This window comes from Colletotrichum gloeosporioides, assembly GCF_011800055.1.
Source record: "Colletotrichum gloeosporioides strain Lc1 chromosome Unknown consensus_6, whole genome shotgun sequence".
In the NCBI taxonomy this organism is placed as follows: domain Eukaryota; kingdom Fungi; phylum Ascomycota; class Sordariomycetes; order Glomerellales; family Glomerellaceae; genus Colletotrichum; species Colletotrichum gloeosporioides.
The window spans coordinates 410,094-435,976 of record NW_025544651.1 but is presented as its reverse complement, the minus strand read 5'-3'; the positions used below and the strand labels follow the sequence as shown (position 1 = coordinate 435,976).

General features: G+C 52.3%; 10 protein-coding genes across 10 annotated transcripts; 5 read left to right on the top strand and 5 right to left on the bottom strand.

Moving 5' to 3' along the window:
- Positions 1 to 839: 839 nt before the first annotated feature.
- GCG54_00014529 (L-saccharopine oxidase) lies at positions 840 to 2,267 on the bottom strand (the record flags this gene model as incomplete). Its single annotated transcript, XM_045414358.1, has 3 exons — positions 840 to 1,056; positions 1,113 to 2,101; positions 2,148 to 2,267. The coding sequence occupies 3 exons, from the start codon at positions 2,265 to 2,267 to the stop codon at positions 840 to 842; spliced, it is 1,326 nt and encodes a 441-aa protein (XP_045270936.1).
- A 1,366-nt stretch (positions 2,268 to 3,633) lies between these two features.
- Positions 3,634 to 4,655, top strand: GCG54_00014528 (Rhamnolipids biosynthesis 3-oxoacyl-[acyl-carrier-protein] reductase; the record flags this gene model as incomplete). Its single annotated transcript, XM_045414357.1, has 4 exons — positions 3,634 to 3,752; positions 3,817 to 4,131; positions 4,175 to 4,290; positions 4,345 to 4,655. 4 exons carry the CDS (start codon positions 3,634 to 3,636, stop codon positions 4,653 to 4,655), a joined length of 861 nt encoding a protein of 286 aa, XP_045270935.1.
- Positions 4,656 to 5,593: 938 nt separating this feature from the next.
- Positions 5,594 to 6,926, bottom strand: GCG54_00014527 (uncharacterized protein; the record flags this gene model as incomplete). Its single annotated transcript, XM_045414356.1, has 2 exons — positions 5,594 to 6,261; positions 6,311 to 6,926. The coding sequence occupies 2 exons, from the start codon at positions 6,924 to 6,926 to the stop codon at positions 5,594 to 5,596; spliced, it is 1,284 nt and encodes a 427-aa protein (XP_045270934.1).
- Positions 6,927 to 7,895: 969 nt separating this feature from the next.
- On the top strand, positions 7,896 to 8,826 carry GCG54_00014526 (Meiotically up-regulated protein 14; the record flags this gene model as incomplete). The annotated part of the gene is made up of 3 exons (XM_045414355.1): positions 7,896 to 8,119; positions 8,181 to 8,262; positions 8,314 to 8,826. The coding sequence occupies 3 exons, from the start codon at positions 7,896 to 7,898 to the stop codon at positions 8,824 to 8,826; spliced, it is 819 nt and encodes a 272-aa protein (XP_045270933.1).
- A 533-nt stretch (positions 8,827 to 9,359) lies between these two features.
- On the top strand, positions 9,360 to 10,006 carry GCG54_00014525 (uncharacterized protein; the record flags this gene model as incomplete). The annotated part of the gene is made up of 2 exons (XM_045414354.1): positions 9,360 to 9,800; positions 9,869 to 10,006. 2 exons carry the CDS (start codon positions 9,360 to 9,362, stop codon positions 10,004 to 10,006), a joined length of 579 nt encoding a protein of 192 aa, XP_045270932.1.
- A 455-nt stretch (positions 10,007 to 10,461) lies between these two features.
- Positions 10,462 to 10,769, bottom strand: GCG54_00014524 (uncharacterized protein; the record flags this gene model as incomplete). The annotated part of the gene is given in 2 exon segments (XM_045414353.1): positions 10,462 to 10,609; positions 10,624 to 10,769. 2 exon segments carry the CDS (start codon positions 10,767 to 10,769, stop codon positions 10,462 to 10,464), a joined length of 294 nt encoding a protein of 97 aa, XP_045270931.1.
- Positions 10,770 to 10,820: 51 nt separating this feature from the next.
- GCG54_00014523 (uncharacterized protein) lies at positions 10,821 to 11,083 on the bottom strand (the record flags this gene model as incomplete). Its single annotated transcript, XM_045414352.1, has 2 exons — positions 10,821 to 10,984; positions 11,035 to 11,083. 2 exons carry the CDS (start codon positions 11,081 to 11,083, stop codon positions 10,821 to 10,823), a joined length of 213 nt encoding a protein of 70 aa, XP_045270930.1.
- Positions 11,084 to 11,098: 15 nt separating this feature from the next.
- Positions 11,099 to 13,093, bottom strand: GCG54_00014522 (Proline-specific permease; the record flags this gene model as incomplete). Its single annotated transcript, XM_045414351.1, has 2 exons — positions 11,099 to 11,260; positions 11,444 to 13,093. The coding sequence occupies 2 exons, from the start codon at positions 13,091 to 13,093 to the stop codon at positions 11,099 to 11,101; spliced, it is 1,812 nt and encodes a 603-aa protein (XP_045270929.1).
- A 516-nt stretch (positions 13,094 to 13,609) lies between these two features.
- On the top strand, positions 13,610 to 15,066 carry GCG54_00014521 (putative agmatinase 2; the record flags this gene model as incomplete). Its single annotated transcript, XM_045414350.1, has 7 exons — positions 13,610 to 13,697; positions 13,752 to 13,837; positions 13,895 to 14,168; positions 14,227 to 14,353; positions 14,405 to 14,546; positions 14,598 to 14,748; positions 14,810 to 15,066. The coding sequence occupies 7 exons, from the start codon at positions 13,610 to 13,612 to the stop codon at positions 15,064 to 15,066; spliced, it is 1,125 nt and encodes a 374-aa protein (XP_045270928.1).
- Positions 15,067 to 15,937: 871 nt separating this feature from the next.
- On the top strand, positions 15,938 to 17,013 carry GCG54_00014520 (uncharacterized protein; the record flags this gene model as incomplete). Its single annotated transcript, XM_045414349.1, has 3 exons — positions 15,938 to 16,078; positions 16,131 to 16,526; positions 16,591 to 17,013. The coding sequence occupies 3 exons, from the start codon at positions 15,938 to 15,940 to the stop codon at positions 17,011 to 17,013; spliced, it is 960 nt and encodes a 319-aa protein (XP_045270927.1).
- Between the last annotated feature and the right edge of the window lie 8,870 nt (positions 17,014 to 25,883).

Here is a 25,883-nt window from a genome sequence, read left to right as displayed (position 1 = left end):
CAAGAATCGTAAGAGTCAGAAGTGTAGGCATCGCTAGAGTGCCTGCCGCAGTTGTTGCAGTACCCGCGCGACACTGTGCCGGCGGCGAGGTTGTTGGTGCCTCCGCAGCTTCCCGTCTCGCGGCGCTTGCTGCACGTTCTTCTTGAGGTGATGCGAGTGTGGTGGACTCGGCCACACTTCATGCACTTATATTTGACGTTTCTTCTGTAGCACATGGCGAGCACCGTTGATCGGTGGTTGTGTTGTTTGGTGTTTGGGCAATGTGTGCGTGATGCTAATCTTTCTTTTGGCTGAGCTTGATTGCAATTTGTATGCGATAGTGTGTTTGTTCTTCTGTGTTGTTCTGTGAGAGGAAAGAGAAGGCTATCTACCGGGCAGATCTCGACATTTTTATTTGACAGTTCTTCCTGGATCGTGACATGAAATCTTTCGAAGTATGCAGTGACTAGACGTGCAATCGGCGAGTTCATCACGACTTTTGCCTTCCGGGAGACGAGTCAACGTCTTCGCGCACTGATTCATGGTCTATGGCTAGCTCGATCAGGATGTTAGCGACCATGATCACGACCGCGACTTGACTTATTCAGACGATTTTCGAGCACATGCACTAGGAACCCAAATACTCAGACCATCTCTGCCGTGGTTACCATGGCTTTAGGCCTGAGAAACATCTTCACGTTTTGTGTTCGGCCCCCAGACAAAACCCTTCTAAGGGAAGCATAGCTCAATTGTTCGGAGGTCCATTGAAAATCGTCTTCAGATATGTTGATGTCCATTTTGTCTACTCAAACTACCAGGTCAAGGCCTCGCAGGGGCCCAAATCAGTTTACATGCACTCATTAGAGTTTGGCAGTCGCCCGGGACTCGTAAGTAGCTCTCTCTTTCCCACTTAGCTCTCGTCTTGCTGGTCCTCCACGACTGCCGTCGCCCAAGAACGCGTCTTTCTGGTTCTGATAATCCTTGCGGAAACGCCATTTGTGAGCCAACGACTGTGGCAGCTCGCCTCTCACAGCCTTTGCAAGGTACTCACCCAAGACAGGCAGGAATTTGAAGGCACTGCGATCAAAGTGGTGAGATACTGGTCCAAATCTCGACAGGGTGCATCAACTTACTGGCCGCATCCAGCCCCGCCAATGAAGAGGTTCGTGTAGTCGGGATGGTTGTCCATGATAAAATCCCCTGTTGGCGTATCCGTGTACCAGCACATAGCGACTTTGCTGAATGGTCGATCTGCCAGCTCAGGGACTATCTCTCGAAGTCCTGCTCGCATCCTGTCCTCCCCATCTGCCGGGGCAAAATCTGGTCGCTCCTTTGATACAAGTGGAGGAGATGAAGCGTTCGGAGTCAGCTTTCGGTCGTCGTCGCCTGGTGCTCGCGTATATCCCCAGCCGTGGACCGCCATCTTCAACGTTTTGGTATCCTCGTGTGGAGGGAAATTGAACCAGCCAGTCGTGTAGTTGATGTAAATGGGAAGGTCACGGTACTTGACCATCTCCTCATCTGTCAATGGAAGATAAGCCAAGACCTGAGCCGTGGAAAGAGTCGAGTTGTACATAGGTACAAGTCCAGAGCCCCAAGCGCCGGCAGTCAAGATGAAGCGATCGCCTTCGACCGACGACTGAGTTCCGGCAAGAGTGCGGACGGCGATGATGGTGTTGTGAGCGTCAGTCTCAAATCCCACCGCTGTCCCTGCCGGGCCGCAAATGAAAGAGATCCCCAGCTCAAGACATTCATCACGAAGTTGAGTAATAGCCTTAATTGCATCAGCCCAGCCGGCTTGGTTGTGGTGATATGCAGAGAAATTGGGCCCTGTAAGGGTACCCGTCAGAGTTGGGTAGATGCTTCTGGCAGTCTCAGCGTCCTTGAGAATCGACCATGGCAACTGATGCTTCGTCAACTGAGCAGTGGTCTTATCCATCCATGACTCATCTCCAGGCTTTGGCGAGCCTGCCAAGATGTAGTTGGTTTGATAGAAGATGCCCTTGTACTTGGGGTCATCACGCCACCTGAGGTAAGCTTCGCGGGCAATGCGGTGATAGTCTTCATCTGCGTAGTCGAATCTCACAACGCGGGAGATGTCAGTGCTAGAGCCATCCGGGACCTTTCATAGTTAGTAGAACTCATCAATGGAGATGTCAAACTCTTACGGGCGGCATTCGTCGATCAAGCACCTTGATGTTTTTGCAGCCATCCAAGGCTAGTTGGCGGGCGACGGATAAGCCAAATAACCCCGCGCCGATAATGACGATTTGGGCGTTCTTATCCATGCTTCAGTGTTGGCGTTGGTGCGGTTGTCAGAAACTCTTTGATGAAGTCTTCATCTGTGCGTGTTCTCATGCCGAGATACGGTGTTCATGGCTTAAAGTAGGCGAACTCCTTCGGTCTCAATTAGGTATAATACCGAAGTCCCACAGGCATCGGCCCTCACGAGCCGATTACGGGGCCGGTTCCCCGCACCGAGTGCTCCCAGATGGCGGACATCCGTTCACGTGACCGGAAGATGCTGCGCAAGAGAAGCGTCCTACGTCGTGGAAGTGACGGTTACACAAGCTGAGTTGATAGAACCCAAATAATAGAAAACCTCATAAAAGAGCTGGTTGTCAAAGTCCAAGTATTCCACAGCTACGTCTCCTTTCAAGTTGAGATACAATGGAATGGCCTCTGCGCAACCTGTTCTCCATACAACGACCATCAAGTTCAATCCCAGTATGGGGCGCTTCAATTTCCAAGCTCGGTAATTAGATGTCTAAGAATCGTATTATAACCAGGTAAGTTGGTCGAAAATGGCGCACTTGTCACCTTCAAAGTCATTAATCGGGATGACAGATTCTGACAACCACGTTGCACGAGCATCTTGGCGGTGAGCAAGGCATTGCTGGCTAATTATTCAAGACGATATTGAATGTCAACTTCCATCCGGAATTGGACAACACAAAACTTGCTGTAAGGGAAGAAAGGTTGTTTGGGGGCTGACAGTGGGCACGGAGGTCTTCCGTCTCCAGTTCGCCACTGATCCACTAAGGTATGCTGAGGTTCAACGCCCAGTCGCACCCGTACCCACTGCCGTGGGGCACGATTCACAAGAATCCGGGGTAACGATGGCACAGGGCTGGCGACAACAATTTGTATCACCCATTTATCACTTGGGCGGCCACAGAAGTGATATCGGACAAATAACATCTGGGCTCGGTCAAAACACAGAATACGCATCGAGAAACGAGCCAAAGGTTGAGACCGATGAAGGCTAGACCAGTAAAGACCACCCACACTCATGCTTCGATGTGCCACTGGAGTTCCTTCTACTAAGTCGCTGTTGCTGGAAAGACAGTCCCAGGCATTTTATCCCAGGCTTCCCTGAAAAAGCGTTGTTTCCAAAATAAATAACCACGAACTTTGGGTTATCTGATGGCACAATGGATATATATGCCAAATCGGCGTCAACAAGCGGTTTCCCGCTGGCTGCCGCTCAACCCGCCTTTGGCTCGCTAACTGAAGATTTCCCCGCAGCACCCAGCAGCTTGTTGCCTCATTAATTATCAGCGCTTCGCTTCGCAGCCCAGCAGCGTAATTTCCAGCCAAGTTTGGTGCTGAAAAACGAGAACTAGAAGCTTTTGTGCTAGCTGTATTGAAGAAATGTCTACACCTGAAGATCTTGTAAAGCTGGATGACTTCCAAAACATCTTCTCGCTCAAAGGGAAGGTTGCCGTCATCTCTGGCGGGTCGCGCGGATTAGGTCTTCACACAGCAAGCGGGTAAGTTCAGGATTACACAATTCCATCTGCCACTGCCAGTGATCGTCGCTAATTGGCTTCGCAGCTTTCTGCAGGCAGGATGTTCTCGCGTTTACATCGTCGCACGCAGCGAGGGGCCCTTGAACGATGCCGCGAAAGCCCTCAATGCCCTCCCCAACAAAGGCCCTGACGCCCGGGCAATTGCGATTGTTGCGGACATATCAAGTCAAGCAGGATGCACACAGATGGCCGCCGAAATTAGCAAAACCACAGATCATGTCGACATTTTGGTTGCTAACGCCGGTGCAACTTTCATTGGGCACATGAACGATTACAAAGAAGATGATTTCGACCGGGTCATGAAAATGAACGTCAGCAGCATCTTTTTCTCGGCTCAAAAGTATGTCACTGCAAAACTTCACGTTCTGTATGGAGATTAACAGCTTTCATAAATTGTCTCCGTTACTCCAGGCCGCAGGCACAGTCCAGGATCCATCTCGGATTATCATGGTGTCTTCGGTGGCGGGCGTCGTTGTTGAGGACATGGGTGAGCACGGAAGTAAGTCATATGAATCTCATCATCTTTTCAGTGCCAGTACTAAAGTCTGAACAGCATATGCATACGCCGCCTCCAAGGCGGCTGTCATTCATCTCATGAAAAATCTCGTCGTGGAACTTGGGCCGAAACATATCACGGTGAACGTAGTTGCGCCTGAAATGGTTCCGAGCCAAATGAGTGCGCCGCTGATGAATCGGCATGGCGGTATTGAAAGCGTCTCAAAGCAGGTGCCGGACCAGAAGCTAGGCAGTCCCGAAGATGTCGCTGGTGTGATGGTTTTCCTCTCTTCAAGGGCTAGCAAGCACATCAATGGGGCAACCATTGTGTTAGATGGCGGAAGCTATTTGGTTCGAGGTTGTGCCTAGTCATGCATTCGACAACATCCGCCTAAGGGTAGAACTTTTGCATATACACCAAAGAACGACAATCATAGACTCAGAATATGGTTCCATATACTCTTGGTAGTCGCAAGTGCTATGATTTGCGAGGTTTGGTTATTTCCTAGGACCAGACTGCGGCGATTTCAGTTGTTGACCATCGAATACCTTGGACAACTCCGCAAGATCTCTTGCGTTCATGCCTTGTTGATGGTTCTGCTCTATGGTGGGTGAGCGGGCTCTGAGCGGGAAACCGCTGCTACCGCAGTTCCCCTCACCCGCCGCCTATGCATTCCAAGCCGGATCAGGTAAGACGTCACCTGGGCTGAGCCCGAGACCGACCAAGGTCAAGGGTAGCCCTTGAAGTAATATCAACCCCACGGGGAAATCATCCAAGGTCTCCATACGCGTGGCTGTGGAGTTTACCCCAGGTTTTCGAGGCCTTGGAGTTAGCACCGAACGAAGTTAGCTAGACTCGTCATAGTCATTTCGAAGGAGACCCAAAGCCAATCATACATAAACTCTTGAACGCGGTTCAAATCGTTGATCATGTAGATTTTTTGAAGTTTACTCTGCTCTTGATACACACAGTTCTGCAAATCTCACGTATCACTCACTTTATCCAACTCCAAGATGGGCGGCGGTGCAGTAGCTTGCGGTGCTTCGGGATCCGAGTCGAATTACAAATCAGTTCGAAATAATGCCAACAGCAAGTGGTGGCTGGATGCAGGTGAGGCGATCCGTCTTCCTGAGGTGACATAGAAGTGCTGATCTGTCAGGACTGCGGAAGAACGTGTTCCACTGCGTCGGTCTTTGCGGCACACTCTTCTTCAATGGCTGTAAGAACGACGCTCATTACTCTCTCAGATTTCATGCAGCGAAGTCGCATTCCAACTAACGATATTTCAAAGATGACGGAAGTCTATTCAATGGTCTTCAGACGACATGAATTCGGCTGCGTTGTTTCCTGGGTTGATATCTCCGTACTTCGCTGAGTTGATTGCCAATCGATTTGGAAGAAGATGGGTCGTTTGGATTGTTGTTCTGATCAATGTGAGTTTTATAACCTGCCACTCCTCCCAATACTGATGCGTTGATCGGTGCAGATTGCTGACGCTGTAGTTAACGAAACGCTGACTGCTTTCCCCACCAGTAATACTCTCCACCTCAGCATACTTGGAATCTGCAAATGGCAAGGCCCACCCGCCTTCCTCCTCTGAGGTGGCAAGCCACAGTCGCTGTAACCATCGCTTCTTAGTGACATCATTGTCGTCTTTATATGCCGATCGCGCATGCAGGTTGTGCGTGTTCATAACGAACTGCATATCGCCCTGCAGAGTCATCTCCAGCGAAAGCCGATGACACATCTCTTCCATCACCTTGATAGCCTCTTGCTGCGCGTCACTGTACTTTAGCAGTAAGCCTGCCTCCCAGAATCTCTGCAGTGCTCCCACATAGTACGAGTCCCACTTCATACTCAGCTTGCCCTTGTAGTAGTAAAATCCCGGCGTGCGCATCCACTCGTTCTCTCCTTCGCTCGTCTCGCCTTTTCGATCGTAGAACCAATGTGGCAAACACAATTGCCGAAGAACGTCTGGTCGCTCCTTCAGTAGGGTGGTGCGTAGAGACGACCTGCGACTGACCACCCTCCATAGCCTTGTGCAAGCAGAGCAGCCCGACGATATCACTCTCATCAGAATGGTAGGTCTGCGCCTTCTGAGTTCGATAAATCCTTCTCTCGCCATCGATCTCTTTCCCCTCGGCCAGATCTTTGATGTGCCCCAGCATGTGGCCTTGGCGGTTCTGGCTCAGGCGACGTCCGATGTAGGAGCCCAAGCCAAGGTACGCGATCGAGGCTTGTCTAGTAGTCCAACTGTCTACGGGAAGACCTCTCGGCACGACGAAGCCAATGCCATTGACGAGCTCATCTCTGACTGACGCGATAGTACAGGCAAACGACGTGGGAAGGATGAACGTCGACTTGTCGACTTCGGAAAGTTGCAAGTTATTATTTCCGATGTCATGAACAGCCCTTTCAATGTGAATGACTTCGTCAGGTACGAAAACTCGGAGCCAGCGACGGATATCAGCTTCCAGATCTTCCTTCGTCCATACAGTGCGGCCGACTATAGCCTCTGGCATAGACTCGTAGGGCTCTAGAAGGTCGTACTCCGACTCTCGCTGCCCGGAGCTGAGTCCGAGTCCATGGCCCCCAGTTTGGAGTGCCGTGATCTTTGGGTCTGCTGTAATCGTCGACATATTTGGAGGTTTATAAATTTCAGGAATTGGCGAAAACTATTGAGGATAGCAATTGAGGGGCAGATGATGATCTTCCAGGTAGTTGGTATTGGCGCTCACAGAAAAGCTGACATGGAGTGAAGTTTGTAGATCCGAAGAGAACGCATCCTTTTGTATCCGAGTGTGAAAATACTATTCCATAGCCCTCGGAACAGCTTCAGATGTCTGTCTGATACGCTGCCCATCCTCCTTGTCCTTGACTTCTTTCTTGGTTGGCTTCAACGTACGGGAGCCCTTTCGACACAACCTGTACGCCTTCTTGATTCGAATGCTGGTTTTCCTTGCAAACTTCGCATTGTCTTTCCTCGGAGGAAGACCGGGGGGGGGGGGGGGGGGGGGGGGGGGGGGGGGGGGGGGAAAACNGGGGGGGGGGGGGGGGGGGGGGGGGGGGGGGGGGGGTAGTCGGAGTCGATGTGTCGGAGCAATCACGTCGCTTCATCTCCTATCATGTCGGTGCGATAAGGCAGCGCCCGCAACATCTTCCCGAGGAAGGAGACTCCGAAGACCCACTATGGCGCCAACGCCACCCCTGACAGCATCATTCGCAATATCTAAAGAAAACTGGTCATCGGAATCTCTTACTCTGATGAATATCTGTGTGTATTGCCTCTGTTGTCAACTTTGGGGGTTGAAAACAGCCGAGGATTGATGCAGTAGGAATACAGCTGGGAGAAAAGCCATGGTTCGCTTGGCTATAAGGTAGCGAACGGCCTTCTTCGGTGTACATAAAAGCAGCAAGCGCAAAAGTTGGCAAGAAAATTTCAAAAGAAAAGGGGCTCCAAATTCAGGTTGTACATCTTCATAAGCTTCTAAGACCAGATCATGTCATCCAATACCATTATAACGGCAGTTTTGAGGCTTCAAACACCGAGAGGTGACAGTGATGGTTCCGCCCAGAATTCTTCCCGTCCTCGGGTCTTGGACACGCACATGGACGGACTCTCAACCGCTGATGGCTCAGGGGCCACCATCGGGAGAAGCGCTCTCATAGCAGGTATTCCGAAATTCACAGGCCCTTATCAGGAACGTAAATGGGTTCTGGAACGGATGGCTGGAGATTTCCGAGTGGTTGCAAGAAAGGGCTACCTCGAGGGCACTGCTGGCCATATTTCAGTCCACGATCGAGTTGACCCTGATACATTCTGGATAAACCCGTAAGTCACTTATCCCGCCCAAATCTCCTTTCCGCTCATGCCTGTTTGCGACTCATGAAAGCCTAGCCCGCCACTTTGGTCTCATGAGGGTGAGCGACTTGGTGCAGGTGAACATGAATGGAGAGATCATAGGTGGCAATCATGTGAGTTTGGGAACATGTCCAATTTCACTGTACTCATACTAAATCAACGAGGCTTGCATCAACAACGCCGGTTTCAATATTCACTCAGCTTTACACCACGCCCGTCCCGATGTCGACGCAGCGTGTCATTTCCACAGCATTCACGGAAAAGCTTGGGCGTCCTTCGGACGACCACTCGAGATGCTCAACCAAGATGCTTGCACCTTCTACAATGATCATGCCGTCCATGACATGTTTGGTGGTATTGCGTTTGAGGCGTCGGAGGGGGAGCGGATCGCGGCAGCTTTGGGACCCAACAGGTGCGCGATATTGAAGAACCACGGCCTTCTAACAACGGGAAAGACTGTCGATGAGGCTGCATTTCTCTACACTCTGATGGAGAACTCGTGCCGCGTCCAGCTTCTTGCGCAAGCAGCTGCTGCTTCTGGTATTCAAAAGTCTATCTATTCTCATGACGAAGCAGAGTATACGTATCGACTGACCACTCCGGAAGCCATGTGGTTGGAATTTCAACCCGATTATGAGTACGAGCTGGCCGTTTCAGGAGGCGACTTCCTACTTTGAAATCAGATATCACGATAGACAACGAACGTAATGAGTTTTGACCAACGTAAATACGCCACCATCGCTTATTCGTTCATACTCTTGTAGCCTTCTGGTCATGTGCTTGATGAGTTCTATACGCTACACAAGGATTATATTCCCTCAACGCAGAAGCGGGTCTTCATTTGAGTCAAAGAGCCGGTCCAAAATGGCACCGTTCTTAGATACTTTCAGTTAGCACAGCCTCTGCACCGCTGGCGTCTGGTCGTAGGCTTGCTGGCTGCGTGACGGCGCCCTAGATTCCTTGTAGAACGATATTGTTACTGATAGTGAATGCAAGAAACTTCCATGTTTCTTTGAGACTGAAATGAAATTCACCTTATCAGTCTGTCTCCAATGTTGATTCCCAAGTGTATATAAAGCACCTCCATCAACCCAGCTACGATCTCAGGAGAATGAGAAGGAGCAAGCTTCACTTGGCATCATAAGCCACCTGTATTGACCAACCGCATTTTGGACCTTATACCGCTTGATTAGACACCCCAATAGCCATAATGCAGCTCAACTCTCTGACTCTCGCCTTGGCCGCTGGGCTTGCCGTCAACGTCCAGGGCGCCGCTATCCTCCCTCCTCGCAACGAGACCGAGCCCGTCCTTATGTACAGCCGGATGGTCGAAGCTGGAACTCTGGATTACTGGGGCTCTGCTTCTGAGCTGTCCAACACGTTCGACTGGGATACCGCCTGGATGAACCAAGCATCCTGGCCTCCGGTCGCTTCGCCGGCGGGATCTGAAGCCAACGCCCAATGTGGCAGTAACAACGTCTTTTGTTCCGACACGAACGGAGCCCCTACGGACCTATGCAAGAGATTGGTTAATACCCTGCTCAACAACCGCGGCGTCATCGTCCCCAGCAATGTGAATGGTATCTCGCTGACCTCGGATCGCTCCATCTGCTGGATCGGTTGGAGGGATACTATAATCAACATGCCGCAGGTATGTAGTCTCGGACTTGTCCCCCGCTCTCTTTTGTGTGGAACTTTATTAAAACATAATTCATCAAGGGCAATCTCATCGATGCCGCTGCGGCCACTATTGGCAAATGCGGATCTGCTGATGCCGTTTCGGGTTGGGCAGAAAACGTGAATCTCAACAACATTTGCAGCCGCCAGTGTCTTTCCGACCGCTTGGGCTGCTGGTAGACTGCGGTGCCGCTGGACGTTTGACGCTTGAGTGGAAGCAGATGCATCTTCCACAAGATATATGCAGTGGATCCAAAGCGCACAGTTCCAAAGTCTCCATTTGCTGATCTATAAGCCGACTGGCTTACAGAAGAGATTGTAATACACAACGCATGGGTGGCCGTTTCTTATTTTGTTTGGCCGGCAACGTTGACTTAATCGTCGGAGCTCTGAGAGCTCTAACAGAATGAGAGCGAACTCTCGTCGTTTGTGTACTACTTAGATAGGTAGTAAGAAATGGAAACTACAGTCATGGCCAAATATGCCTTCCATTCCCCGGACAAAACCTTTGCTCATTTCCAAGAACAGACCGTAACATTTGCGGCGACTTTGAGTACAGCATACTTCGTGTGGGCTTCCACGGCGAAGTAGGATGCTCAATACGGTGATCATCATCTTCCGGCTGTAAACTGCCACTACTTGGCCTTCAATAGGTTATACAAAACCACCAGCGTTGGGGTCGCGACTCCGAATTTGTGCGCGGTACGAATAGGACTGCCGAGAATGACCTCAATCTTCATTGGCCATCCTCTCATCGCATCCACCGATGCCAGATGATGTGTTCTTGAATGTTGCACTTCGCTCCTCCAAGATTATACATGTCTGCGAATTTGACACATGAGTCTCGCGACTTTCTGTGGCTCTCAAACGGGAAGGGTGAGATCTGGAGGATGTCCGGGTCATTGTGGAGAAGCTCGCGGCCGTTGAGCTCACATCCGATCATGGGGACGCCTGACAGCAGTGTGGATTTTGGAAAGGCGTCAACGAAAGGTTGTTAGATGTCGATGCCGTTCTGGACCAAGACGATAGAGGTGCGATCCAGAGTTACTGCGGGAGCGATAATATCCAGGATCGAGTAGATGTCAGGCAGGTTCCTGAGGGCAACGACAACATACTCAAAGGGGCCGTGTTGGAGAGCATCGCGGACAGTACGCTCAACTGTCAGATGGTGTCAGCTTTAGAAACCTTATGTTTTACAAATCACGTACTATTATGAGGTCTCCAAGAGTCGATCTCCCCATGGGCGACACTTTGCATTCGGAACCCTTGGCCTTATACCAAGTCATAGTTCGACCGCAGGATGGCCGTGACGGTTGCCTGCCCCGACTTCTGCAGCGCAAAAGCGCACACGGTGCCGACCGGACCGCAGCCCACAACCAGTATCTTTACTTGCTCCATAACAAATACGAAACCATTGTCAAATTGATTGATGTCCTATTAGTGGATTCGATTGATTGCTCAAATAAAGGAGAGAAACACTGCGTACATATCCCCGGTAATTCAGTGTGCCGCAGGCCTTTGCAGGCGGCCTGTTCTATCTTTCTTCATAGTGTCTTATCTGACGCGGCAAGAGACTGCGAGAGACTAAATTAACTAGCAATATTACTTTCTTCCCACAAGGCGTCCTGCAGAACTCTTGAACTTTTGCCACGAACTCACGCTAGGCACCTCGAGGTCCTCCTCCGCCTCCAACTCGGCCAACCCACTCTGCAGGTCGACGTCTTCGGACTTAATGGCCCAAGTATCTCTGCGGTACAGGAAGCGGTGCACAAAGTAGATGACCATGAAAAGTGGAAGGCCAATGTACGCCGAAAGAAAGTCTGCCACTGACCATCTCGACGGGAAGAACACCGTGAATCCGTTCAGCAGACAGAGAATGGCGAATACAACCAATGAGATCCACGCACCAACCGGCTGCAGCCACGAGCGAGCGGTGAGCATTTCCTTCGACACTTGTTGGGTCTCACAGGCCTTCCGGAATCGCAAATAAATGATCCCGCAGCACACCCAAGAGATGAAACCACCTGTGTTAACAAGATTCAGAAGCCAGTTGAAGACGTCTGCCGCCGACGAGTTGACGTTCATGTATGCCAAGAGCGAGAACAGAGAGCTGGCAATGACAGCGTAGATCGGGACTCCCTGCTTCGTGCACCGTCTGAAGACGGCCGGGGCGCTTCCTTCGCAGGCCATCGAGTAGAGGGATCTGCTGGCCAGATACAAGAATGAGTTTCCTGCGGACCAGGCCGCGGTAACGATAACGGCGTTGATAACACTGTCCAGACCTTTGATGCTGGCATTCTTGATACCGACGACCCAAGGTGATGATGCAGCACCGGAACCACCGTTCGTAAGAGCTGAGGCATCGGAAGGGCAGATGACAGAAATGGCAATTGTACCGCCGATGTAAAACACGACGAGACGCCAAAAGAAGTTGCGGGCGATTTTGGGCAGGTTGCGGCGGGGTGACTGGACTTCCCCGGCCGTAACGACGATCATCTCCGGAGAGAAAGTGAAGGGGAGGACGCTACTGAGAAGTGTGGATAACGCAGCCACAAACCTGCCCGCATCACCGTCGACAATCATAGTCTTGGTGGCGCCGGGGTGTTGCCAGTAGCGGAAGCCCAGTCGGTCATGGCTGGGCCCACCGCCCCAGAAAAGGATGAACGACAGGATCAGGAGGCCGACGATCGTGATGACTTTCAAGCTGGCGAACCAGAACTCGGTTTCACCGTAGAACTTGACAGGCAGCAGATTGAGACCGACAACCAGCAGAAGCATGATAGTGATCCAGACCGCATTGTTGACGTTCGGGTTCCAGTACTCGATAACGAGTGCAGACGCTGTAAGCTCGAAGGGAACGAAGATGGCAAAGGAGTAGAAGTACAGCCATCCCATCATGAAACCCAAGCTTCGAGAGACGTAGCGACTTCCATAGTAGTTCATCGTGCCACCTGGGAGAGGCAGGTATGTTGAGATCTCGACGACGGCGGTAAGGACCATGTAGATCAGGGCGGACATGACGACGTAGCTTCCGACTAGAAATGCCGGACCGCCTCGGGCCAAGGTGCCGCCAGAGCTGACGAAGAGACCAGTGCCGATGGATCCTCCGAGCGCGATGAATTGCGCATGTCGTGATGATAGGCCGCGCTTCGTTGTCAACTCTCTATTCTCGGCGACATCGACCGACTCTGGGCGAGTGACCTGTGGATCGACGCTGTGTTTTGCGTCGCTGTCACTTTCGATTTTCGGCTCCCTTTCAACCGACATCTTGGCGACCGGGGCTAGAGGGGAAAGAGACCAGTGTAGAATGGTATCAAAAAAAAAACCCGTATGAGGATATGTTCGCCTACAGAATATATGCATGTTACTCCGAGAATCCACCGCTACGCCGCACTCATTATCTTATATACGTCTTTATGAACCCCTTTAGCGGATTGTACACGACGTCGTTCACGATCACGTATTTGACGTTTCAGAGATAAGAGTTCGTCTTATCTATGCTACGCAATTTTAGCTTTGGATGGTGGCCATATCCTCCCGCGAGATATCGGAGTCGGTTGCTCCAAGCCGTGTGGCCGGAAAGTGGGGTCTCGGAGTCTCTTTCCTTCGGCATGCCGCATGTGATAAGCGCGAACATCGGACGTTGGTCGGAGATGTTCCCCTCGCTCAGTATGTGATGCCTGCAGTGGTTTGGTGGTATTTAAAATTCAGCCGGGTGTGGTTGCCTTTCACATCGTTCTCGCAAACATCAGCTTAATCATCTTGGTTTCACATCGTATGAAAATGAGATTCACGAACGCCCTTGTCTTGGCCGGGGCTGCGCAGACAGCGGCGCTGAACGTTGGCCCAGACTACCAGTACCCAATTGAAGGTAATCCAACCCCGCTTTAGCGGATGGAGATCCGGATTGACTGATCATCATCAGATTTGGACAAAGACCTCCCTTTCTCACAGCCTGTTACGTTTGCTCATTTGGAATGGCAGAGATGTCTAGCTGAGTCTCATAACAAGGTAGGTGTACCATACTCAATTCATCAGTCAGATACACCATCTAATCAACACTTTCAGCCTCTTGATGTTGCGATATTGGGTTTTCCTTACGATACTTCGACGTCATACCGTCCAGGAGCTCGTTTTGGACCCAGAGGGATTCGCGCAGGATCATCTAGAGAGAAGAAGGGTCGCAGCTACAACACCGTTTGGGGTGTCGACCCATACGAAGAGGGCCTGGAGATCATTGACTGTGGTGATGTGCCCATCACCCCATTCGATGCGCAACATGCCTTCAAGCAGATGGAGCAAGCTTATCGTCAGATTCTCTATCACCCCACATCGGACAACAGTACGCCGCCGATATCGCATCAGCAAGCTCTGTGGAGTTCTCGCTGACATATCATCAGATCAATGGGAGCACCCAAGAATCATCAGTCTCGGCGGCGATCACTCCATCGTACTGCCCATTCTTCGTAGCCTGAAGACTGTGTACGGCCCAGTTTCTGTCATCCACCTTGACTCTCATCTTGATACGTAAGTTAATGTCAATTCGCGGAGTAAAATGTTATGCTAATTGGATCTTAGTTGGGACCCTTACGAGGGATACACTGGTATTGTGTCTAACCAATCCGCAATCACTCACGGTACCTTCTTCTGGCACGCCAGTCGCGAGGGTTGTGTGAGAAAGGGCACTAGCGTTCATGGTGGCTTGAGGACTAAGCTCTTTGTAGGCGTCTTGCTTCTATCATGTGTACTGAATTCAACTGACAGATTTCAGGGACCGAAAGATTATGAGATCGACAGAGACGTCGTCGGCTTCACCATCATTGAAGCCCACGAGATCGACGATATTGGAATGAATGGCATCATCGAGAAGGTTAAGAAGGCTGTTGGTGACACGCCTGTGTATCTGTCCATCGACATTGACGGTAACCTACCATCTACTTCTCAAGTACAGAGCAAAATACTAATCGAATCCGATGAATGCAGTCCTGGATCCTAGTATTGCTCCCGCAACGGGCACACCAGAGTCGGGTGGCTGGACTACCCGTGAGCTGAAGAGGTTCTTGAAGGGGCTCGAAGGCTTGAACATGGTTGGCGCCGACGTCGTGGAAGTCAGCCCACCTTATGATACTGTTGCCGAGACGACCTCAGTCGCTGCGGCAGATCTTATCGTGGATATCTTGGCCGGCATAACCAAGAAGAAGGCCTTCAAGCCATCACCTGAAGTCAAGGATGAGCTTTAAGCAGTTGTTCTATGCGACCAAAGAACTGTCCTGCATGCGTTGGGCCGATAATCAATGGCGCTGATGCTTGTGGCGATGCCGCTGAGATCATCGCAGATCAGGTTACGTTGTATTACAAACAACTATCCTCGCCAACGGGTTCCGTGAGTCTCGGTGTTTAAAATACGGCTGTGAGGTTTTTTAAAGTAATACACGCGCAATGTACTTCCGGAGCAATGCTGTCTCACATACGGCGCATTTATCCGATCGATCGTATGGGCACTTGAGCTGAAGCTTACGCCCAGTGTGACAAGTCAGAAAGCCAGGAATTGCACAGTCATCAACCGCGCGGGATGAACACAATTTCTACCTGCGTTTCGACGTTGATCACTTATGATCAAAATCGGAAGCAGTATGTGTATCTGCATGCAGAAGAACGACGGCTCAGCTACGGCCCGGCCCGCCGCGTTGCCCCGGCGCAAATGTTCTTGAGCCGCGCGGGAGTGCCCCTACCACCCCACTTCGGCGCCGCAGAGACTCCATAGCCGGTAATAATTCCGAATTGGATCGGGGACGTGACTGGATCTACCGCGCGGCATACCCCGCTCGTGGCTGCTCACGGCAGATCACTCAGTGGCCAACAATTCCTGCCGTGCTATCGTCTCTGGTCACTTATGAATGGTCAGGATGACTCTGTTGGAAGTAACGAACATGGCATGACTACCGCGCGCTCATCGATCAGGCTCGGACATCCATGACGTGTGGTAGTCTTCATAGCTTCCTATTATCAACTATTTAAGACGACGATTTTTATCCCTCAACTCTGTGCATTTTCTCCGCATAGCAAACTTGTACTGTCTTTTTCAATAGAGCCCTTCGCATTTGCACCAGCATGTCCATCGTTGCGGTTATCGGGGCCACCGGAGCTCAAGGAGGCTCGGTTGTCGACCAGCTCCTCCAAGATCCAAAGTGGAAGGTCCGAGGCATAACAAGAAATGCGAATAGTGCAAAAGCCAAAAACCTGGCAGAGAAGGTACGTCTGAACGTATTCCAAGGCGAATCTTGCGTCTGATCGTGTCTTTCAGGGGGTCGAGGTCGTAACCGCCGACGTCAACGATGAGTCCAGCCTGGTCAAAGCCTTCGAAGGAGCAGCAGCAGCTTTCGTTGTGACGACTTACTGGGAGTCCATCCCAGCGTTGGGGCGTGATGGCGCAGGGCAGGAGGAGCTCGACCAGCTGAAGAACCTCGCCAGGGCTGCGTCACAGTCCACCACTCTCAACCACTACGTCATTAGCAGCTTGCCTCCCGCAGCCAAAGCCTCCAACGGGAGGCTGAAGGTTCCTCACCTTGACTACAAGCAACAGGCCATAGACTGGATGATCGAGAACACTCCTGAGTTGTGGTCGAAGACAACAGAGTTCTGGCTGGGTTGGTACACCTCGAACCTGGCTTTCTTACCAACGATGAGATTCACTCCAATTGTACGTCAAGATAACCATGGTTATTCTACATGTAGTACATCATTGACCAGATTACCCTTCAAAGCCAATGTCCGCAGGGTATGCGTTCATCGTTCCGTCGTCCCCGTCCGGCATACTCCCCATCTCTGGCGACGCCCAGACCAACTCCGGCATTGTCGTTCGCGGAATCCTGAACTCTGGTGCCAAAGCCTACGGGAAGGTTGCAATTTGTGTCACGGATTACAAACCCATGGCCCAGTTGGTAGACGTATTCGAGAAGGTTACTGGCAAGCTAGCCGTGTACTTTGAGATATCCGACAGCGATATGGCCAAAATCTGGGGAGATTTTGGTGCGGAGCTAGCGGCTCAGTTGAGGTTCAGCGAGGAGTTTCCTGATTGGAGTTCGCTTGCATCTGGGAGAATCATTTCACTGGACGAGCTTGGTGTTGAGGGCAAGTTGGTAAACTTTGAGCAGGCGCTGACGGCGTTGAAGGATCAGATCGTTTGAAGCTTCGGAACGCTAGCAATGTTGTTTTCTAGTAACGACTAATTCCTTGGTCTCTTTTCCAGTCCTTACAGATACCGAGATATCCATTAAACAAACTAAAGTGCTCGACTCAAAGGTTCCATATTCTTGACACTGACTTCATAATGGTCAATCCTGAATGGGTGATTCGTAGCTTTCCATCATATTCGATACTATTGGTTTAGTCTGTGTGTAAGTCTTGTACACGCCTACGAGCCTTTGATTTAGGAAACCCCAATACTGAGTCAGGCCTTGAGCCACGAAACTGAGGCGCTCTTCAAGAATTTCGTCAGTTAGAAGTAGTTAGAAACTAATATGTATGGATTATCACCCGAAGTCCAGCACAGACTTGCAACACCACGTGCAAATTCTGAATCCATGAGCTGAGATCATTTAAATACGTTGATTTAGGGCATTTTTCAAGCATCTTTAATCGTCAATCAAGACAAAGACCAACGACGCGGCGTGCCTACTAAGCGTAACATTGTCATTAGTCTACCCTCACTCTAGCTCACCTGACGCTGGGAGGGGCGGCTTGCTTCTTCGACCATCGCACACGTCGTCCATCACTATTCGTGGCTGGAACACAACGTCAACGTCACCAGATAGCCGGGGCCCAGAGAGGCAACTCTTTCGGCAGCACAGACAACTCATCCCAAACTTCTCCCCCCAGTAATGCAGCGACGCCCGCATGCCAGCAGCCTTCCAACGAGACAAGGCGCAGGTTTACGCGCTGGCCAGTGCCAACCACGACGTTTGCCATTGCGCCCGCTCGCCCACCTCATCAGCAGAGCATCCGTTACACAGAACCGTCTCTCAAATACGAGGGACGCAGTCTCTCGACCCGGCGTGTTGGGTCAGGAACTCCCACTGTGAAAGATACCTCGAACGGTTCTCGCGCTCAGTGGGTGATATCTATCGTCACACCCGGTACTCACTGCGTCGAGCTAATTCGTCGCGGTGCCACTTTTGAAAGGTCTTGGCCGTCACCAACGACAGGTCGCGAGATGATGTCGGAGGGGGTTGTATGGTGCTGCGCCGTTGGGATGCCTTGGTGTGTGGATCTTTTCTCTTCTCTTTTGGAGGTGGTTGCGTGTTTGCTAATCGTGCTATGCACCCCAGCCGGTGGGGGCGCAAACTAGACGAACGTGATGGTCGCTGATATCTGAGGGACTCGGCAGCTCTGCGCGGTGACATCGACGTGACGGCTCATGAGATGCTATGTTTGGGATGGAGTAGTCCGTCTTGAATGGCAGCATTACTTGGTTTCAACTCCTTGTTTACCAGCATCGCTACCAGAACTCGGGAATCGTTGAATGACGGTGAGGCAGCTTGACAACTCACGGGTGATATCTTTTACGGCCGAAACATGAAAGCCAAGGCTGCGTAAGTCCATTGTGGCCTCGGGAATAATCAGCCTGGCGGTGTTTCCTACCGACATGGAGGGATGTGCATCCGTTCGGGATCTCGGCGTCAGTCTAGAAAGGTTCCAACAGGCTGGGGAAGGGCCATTGGCTGCCGGAGTATTGGAGAGATATGCACGAGGCTCGGAGGATATTTCGTAGCTGGCCTTCTTGAGATATGACCACGATCGATACACATAGCCTGAATTGATATCTTCTCTTGTTCGTTCGCCCGTCATCAATGATCAGGTTGTTGTTCTGCTGGCATTCAAGCCACGACACCCCGCAATGTAATGTTGATCATAACCTGGTACCCAAGGTATGCCGCATAACATGCTGGACAAGAGCTTTTGCGAACCCAAATTTAAGCCCTGAATCAGCCTCCGGCAACGAAAATAGCCTGCCGGAGAAATGCTAATGAGCCGGTTCGTGTTGCCTCTTCATGCTACACAGCATGAATCCAGAGGCCCGGAAAATGGCACATCTCAATAGGTCGGTCAACCACGATATCACCTAGATTGCTCTTCTTAACCCCTTGACATATCACACAGAGTCGGATCAATAGTGGACGATTCGCAAGGATTCGATGTGATGAGGTGGATATTTGAAGGATTGTAATTCGCTTGTTGGACCCTTTCGGTGAAGTTCGCCTGGTTTGCACCAGAGACTTTGATAATGGAACATGGGTTTTGGCGATGGGGCCCATCGGAGGCGGGCACGAGGGCCGAACCTTCAGATCGACAGATTGGCTTTTCTGACCGCGAAACTGCCCAGCCAAGTTTCTCTTTTCTCCCCTCCGCCCGGAGCCTCGCGGAGATGTCTCCTCGTTGAGCAGGTGCTGCCGCCAAGGCTGGTTGCTACTCGGGTTCCCTCGATTGGCAATTCCAGCCGTTGCCGTTCGGTTCCAGACAACGTGGGCGTGAAGAGCCGTTCTTCAGAGGTGTTTGGTGCGACGAAGGTGCAGACTGTGCAAACCTGACAAACATGTGTGCACGTGGGCAGGCTTTTGTCATGTTCCACGACGTGTTATCATAAAACGCATCGAATCATAATCGAGCTGATGCGCCATAACGCGGAATGTCCCAGACTTCTGGGACCGTTCTCTGCACCTGTGTGCGTGAATGCGGATGCACAATGTAATGACATAAAATCACGCCAGATATCCTGGGGACAAGCAAGCACGCATTGCCTTCTGAATGAAGCGGCCAATCCAACATCACCAATACCGCCAATGATGCAACTTGCAGCATAGAGGTGCATCATGTACCGATACATGCTCGGCGTTAGCCCCTGTTCGCCTCAATAAGAGGACCATTCCAACTGCGCCTCCAACACTGGTTGGAAGCTCAATTGAGGGAGACGCAGTAGTGATGCCGCCTGTCACATGGGCTTCACGCCATGCACCCCAGCGCAGAGGATCTTGGGAATGACTCCGACGCACCGATCGTTGATGCCCCTGGAGATTTGGTGTTCCCTCTCCCCAATAATTCGAAACCTCGGTCAAGAAGTGGATACCAACGCCGGTCGCTTTTGGTCGGTCGGTGAGGAACCCTCGCAGGTAAACAGACGAATCACTGGACACGTGCTGAACGACTACGACTTTTTCGGCCCGGCTCAGTGTATTGGCGTGCAAATTCAATCAGACGTTCTGCCTGACGGCGAAGATGGGATAAGACAGCGTTCCATTTCCTGATGAATGGATGTGTTGCGTTGCGGGGTCCGACGCGCCATTCGAACAAAGCCAAAATTCTGCTTGTGAACAGAGTTGGTGCCATTGAACTTCCACGTACTTGCAATAAAGTCAGATTCGCATGTCATGTCATCCAGGTGAGGCTTACGTTGACATCAGCGGCAGTCATATCAAACGCGCAAACAACAATGCCGTTTTTTTCACGGTCTCCCGCCGGTAGGACCTCGTGGCAACGGTGATATTGAACGAAGGCCATGCCCCGAATCCCATCAGCGCCCACCGGCGACGCACTGTGGATAACGTGGCAAGCGAAAACGAAATGATGATGCTCCCAGCGGTCGAGCAAACGTGGATTTGGGCTTGCAGACCGGCCGGCAACCCCGTCTGGCTCAATCTCGAACATTGGCGCATGGACAATGCGAAGGAAACCATTGTGTCGAAGGTCCAGAAGGGGCCCCTTTGTTTTCATGTCCTCGGGGGTGGTTTGAAGGAGGTCGATGGTGTCAAGTCTATTGCTGGATATGCCACGCAATGACCGCCAGACTGCCCAAACTCTGGAGAGCCCTGTCGATGGCTCGTCACATGAGTGATGGCATCTGCGAGACTTGTGCGGCGTGGCAGGTTTTCGTTGCATTCGGAGCGGCGAGAGCAGAATCCCCCTGTAGAGGGCAGCAGGATCAGCATATTGGGCAGGGACTGGGCGGGGCTCGTTGGGGGTTTGAGTCGCATCACCGTGTTTGTTGACCCTCCTGACAGCTGCAAGACATCGATTTAAGGCATACAAGGTGCCTATTCCGTGTTAACAGCCAGGGGCTGAGGAGGTCATGGCGGTATGGCGATGAAGGCATTTGTCAAAAGGGCCCCCGTAGCGGCCAGAGCCACGTCTGCCGTCTGCAAGGAACAATGCGCTTGGGCGTCAACTTGTTCGAAATGAGGTGGCAACGGAGCGGCATTCGTCCCTGTAGAGAATTTCGAGTCGCAGTGGGTGGGTTTTGCGTGCAATCCACCAGCCCCTGTGTTGATGAGGACTTGAGAGGAGCATTTTCGGTGCCGGGCCGTCGTCGTGTTCTGCAGAATAGAGTTTGACACATTGCTATTCATGGGTTGCGTGCGTGTCCATTGAGCCCCTCAGTGCCGAAATGCGAATCTCAGTAGGGATAGAGACCGTGTTGCAGAGATGAGGAGGAGCGTTGAGAGATTACTGCGAGGTGGCTGACGGAGATGCAAGAGTGATGCGCGAGAATTGCTGCGAGCGGCCATGGTTGCTTGCTTCTTCGTAGTTGCATACGTCTCTTTCCTACATAGACCGGACACGCCTCAGTCTAAATGGAGCAGGAATTACCGCTAAATCAGGATACGCTGTTCCTGCCCCTCGAGAAGCTGACCGCCATCAAAGGAAAGAGCGCGGAATCTCTGAGGCCCTCCCAGTTTCCCTCCCACATTCATCCTCGACTTCCCAGGCCGCGTCACGCCTCACCGCCCATTGCGTCTTCAAAGAACAATGCCGTTGATCAGCATGCGACTATGCTCCCTTGATGACTCAGGTCTCGCATCAAGCATCGTCAATGGTCCACGTACCGCGAGCTGAAATCTTTTCGAACCGCCCGGGCTGAAAACAATTGCCCCCCTCACAAGCCCCTGGGGACGAGACAACAACAATTAGACTCCCCTGTCACCGCCAACGGTCGTTGATCTTCAGGCCTTGTCAGCTGTACCACGACCACCGTGCGCCTGTAAGACGTTTAAATCCTTCCGGACGCGAATCCCTGCCATCCCTGTCGAGGGGGCCGAAGACTCGACCTTGGACACCGCCGGTGGTCCTTGATGGAAAGAGCGTTGCCAGTGGGAGAAGCTGGCGTCCGTCAGACGGCAACTGGGTCGCTCGGCCGTTGAAAGGGCCCTGCCGTCGCATCACGGGACCAATGCAACGATCTTCACCCGTCAGAAAGCGTCATCTGCAGCCACAACAAGGATCTCAATGCGCATCTTGCACCACATAGCGGAGCTGGAGCCATTGACAAGACATTCAGTTGACACCCTCAGTCAGGCGATGGAAGATCGCGGGGTTTAGCCAACGACGTATCGTCGTACAGCAGCTTTAGTGCTTCGCCGTTGCAGAGCCTCCGTGAAGACGACCGTATCACGTCCAGAGGCGGATATACGGGAAGCACACTGGTCCAATGTCCACCAAACGCAGCTTGCCCCCAGACAGCTTTGGTTCACCAGCGGGCGCAAAGATGGGTTGCTTTGGCTTGTGCCAGCGAATCGCTCAAAAAGTCTTTACCCACCATTACGGTTGAACGCAACATCACTCGTCGATACCATGCTCGCGCCCTTCAGCGAATATCAAGAGCGGAAACGGTGGACCAGACTTCATTGACGGTTGCCAAACCTCTGCCTAGCGCTATTACGTCGCCACCCCCGTCATCTCCCGAGGCAGGATTCCATTTGCCAAAATTGCAGGCAGTCAGATCCATCGCTGAAGACATGAGGCTCGGTGAGCTTTCATTGTGGAAAGTGCCCACAACCTGTCAGTGAGACGGGCCGTACAAGGTTGCAGGGGGCAGACCCGTTGATGAAAGGTCCTCGGAGGACATGCCGTGCAAAGCAGGTCGGCAATAGCCCTGAGACTCACGGACAACGCTGTCACGGAATGGAGACAACTGCAAAAGTGTCGCATGCCAGGGAATCTCACGCCGACATGGCAACCGGTGAGGAAGGCCCCGCTGCCGAAAGGGGATGCGATGCCGAGGCGTTGACCGACCGGCCAGACCGCCAGCACCAGCTGCGCGGTGATGGTGTGCTGATTTGGTGAAAAGCCTGGTGATGGCAGTCGAAAATTTCCCTCTACTTCGCTTGCTCTCGCCAAGGAGATGTCGGATAATTCACGCCGTAGGGCTCGCGTCGGTTGGTCACTGTGGACCTGGGGTTCGGATACATCACACAGTTGGGGAAGCTCGGCACGATGATGTGATGAAGAACGGCCGAACAACCAATATGCAAAAGTCGCTCGCATTCATGCCACCAGTATCCGCGCCATTGACAAAGCCTTGTCATTGGAGCGGTCTGCAATAAGTTTGCTCACCACCGGGTTTCGCATTGGTTGCAGCAAGCTGGATGTCAAATTCGTGGTTTCGAAGCTCCGCACCGGTCAATCAAACAGACCAGGTGAGGGGAAGCCCTGGACGTTCTCTGAGTGGCAGAGGGGAAGCTTGCTCGTTGCATGTACAGGCTGCATCTTTTGGCCTTGATGGCGCAGCCAAAGTCAATCAGGTGATGGCGAGCTCGAGGGCGACTTCCAATGGCTGTTGAGTTTGGCGCAACCACCAAGTTCATGCCGGCACTGGGAGGCCCGAAACCAAGCAATCCGAGTTCGCGGTTTGTCATTCATGGTCCCTTATCACAGTCGTCCGACGACATGAAGCACACGACATCCCGCATCTTTGACGCAATACTTGCCCGCCGGCTATCTGTCTATCTTATCTCAGCAATTATCTTCAGCAATCGGGCGCCTCCAGAGAAGCTCAATTCCCCCTGGGGTTCACCCTTCGAGAAGGTGACAGGAATAATGGGAACGGCAGATAAGCAGGCAGTAGATCTGTTAGGGGATATGAGATGTGACAAATAACGGGGAGATGGGGGGCCGATGCGACGCTTCAATTATTGAGAAACTGAGGCCCTTCCTTCCCATGCGCCCATCTGCGCAGCGAGCGCAGCAGTCGCGCCGGCCGAGGCTCATGGGCAACCGGACCAAAAGCTAGAAGCTCGTCTTCACCGTGAGGAGCAGACTTTCTGACCGCAGCTTACGACATTGAAGCTTTGCGAGTTCTGACGAGGCGATGACAGGTTAACCACTGGCAGCGGTGGACAGGACCCCTGGTGTCTTCGTCTTACTTTACGCTGACTGTCGTTATGTGGGAGGCGGCATGCAACTGTCAGGCTCCGATGAATGGGCCATAGCTTCACGCAGCCGGAACAGGGACATGCTTTGGCAACTCGGGAGTTTACATTGGGCAGTCTCACCCGGTGCAAGCCGAGCTTCAGTCGACTTCAGAGGTAACCTCGAAGCCCAGGCCATCTCGCGATGCTACGTGGAAGCGTATGCCTCGAAGCCAAACTTGCCAATGTTTCTGTGCAGCCTGGTCTAAGTTTACCTGCCGATGCACTGCAAATCCGGAGCAATATCGCCACGATGCAGCGGCAATTGCACCCCCAAAGCTGCCTAGTCACAGCCCTACAACGACGGTCGACTTTGCCCAGAGGGTGTTTGTATTTCCCACCCCACGAGAAACGTTGGACATCCAAAATGGTTTCCTCAAAATCACTCAGTTCAACAGACGATCGTCTATTGTTGCGCTCGTTTCTGACGAACAGATTTATCCAGCAACGGCCGGCTTGGCGACGAATCCTCTTGAACAGAGAGCGTATCCACATCTTCACCGGTCACCCAAGTTAAGCAACTGAAATGGGATCGCCCCCGGCCCATGCCAGACCATGATGCAGACCGCGCTGCGGGCCACGCCGCATCTGCACCGCCGTTGAGCCATTCGGCTGAGCGAGATGCTGCTGCTGTCAGTTGTCATGGCCAGCAACCGCCTCGGCTCCGGCCAGAATGCCACACCGGTCACCTCTCATCGACGGTGTTGATGCCCATTCCGCTGTAGAACCAAGTTCAGCGGTCGCTCAAATGCATCCGAGGCTCAACATGGCATCACACACACGTATGCCCACATGCTGACCGAGGCCACCTAGCATCTGATGTGGTTGTCCTCGCACCCAGAGTCTTCCCCGACAGCCCCAGACTTTGGTCTCGTTGCAATGTCGCACAGCGCCCAAGACAACGCTTGCCAATGAGCGTTTCATTGTGCCTGACGCAGACGCTCAATTACTGCGTATGTATGTAAGAATGACTACCGCAGCAACGCATCGCAACCCGGAACTATCCATCATGTACAAGTGACGTTGGAACGATGCCCGACATTCTCGACTGCAATGTCAGCTGAGACGCACAACATCCCAATCGCCCAGCGAGACATTGGATTCCCATCCCTCTAATGCCCTTACCCGAAACCAAAGAGCCTGAAAGGCAATTACCCGCCCGAAGACACATCAAAGACACGGTCTCGGGCTATCGGAATCGGCGATTGCGATTTTTTGACACCCCACGGAAAAGCCAAGTGACACAGCATCCCATCTTGCTGTTCATCCTTCTTCAAGTCCCTGGAAGACTTAACCCCGGGAGAGCAGCAGCAAGCATTTTTCAGATGACCATCCTATCGTGCGCACTAAGACGCGCACTAGCCCCCCACACCCCTTCTGGCTCTCATCATTCCCACGTTGGGCAGGTCGTCGCACCAGAAGAGATACCGCGCGCCGTCGCGCTATTGTGCCTCCAACTCGTGGCGTTCGCGGGACGGACCAGCTCTTTCACCAACGTGGCTCACTAACGGGCACCGAGAATCCTTCCCGGCCTCTTCGCTCCTCGGCCTCAACCGCGAGAAACAAGAGCCAGAGAGGTTGTCGCTGTCAACCACGGCTAATACCCCACGCCCAATTACCGTGGGTTTCAACGACCACACCCCCCGGTGGCCCATCCTGGTCACCTTCCCCTCTACGCCAGATTGCTCACCGAGGACTTTCACCGTCCCCCTTCCTTTCTGTCGCAGATGCCCTCCGTCCCTCTCGAGACTCGAGATAATCCAGCACTCGAGAAACGTGGGCGGCCCCGGCCCGCGTGGGATGTCTGCCCCCCTCGTCCC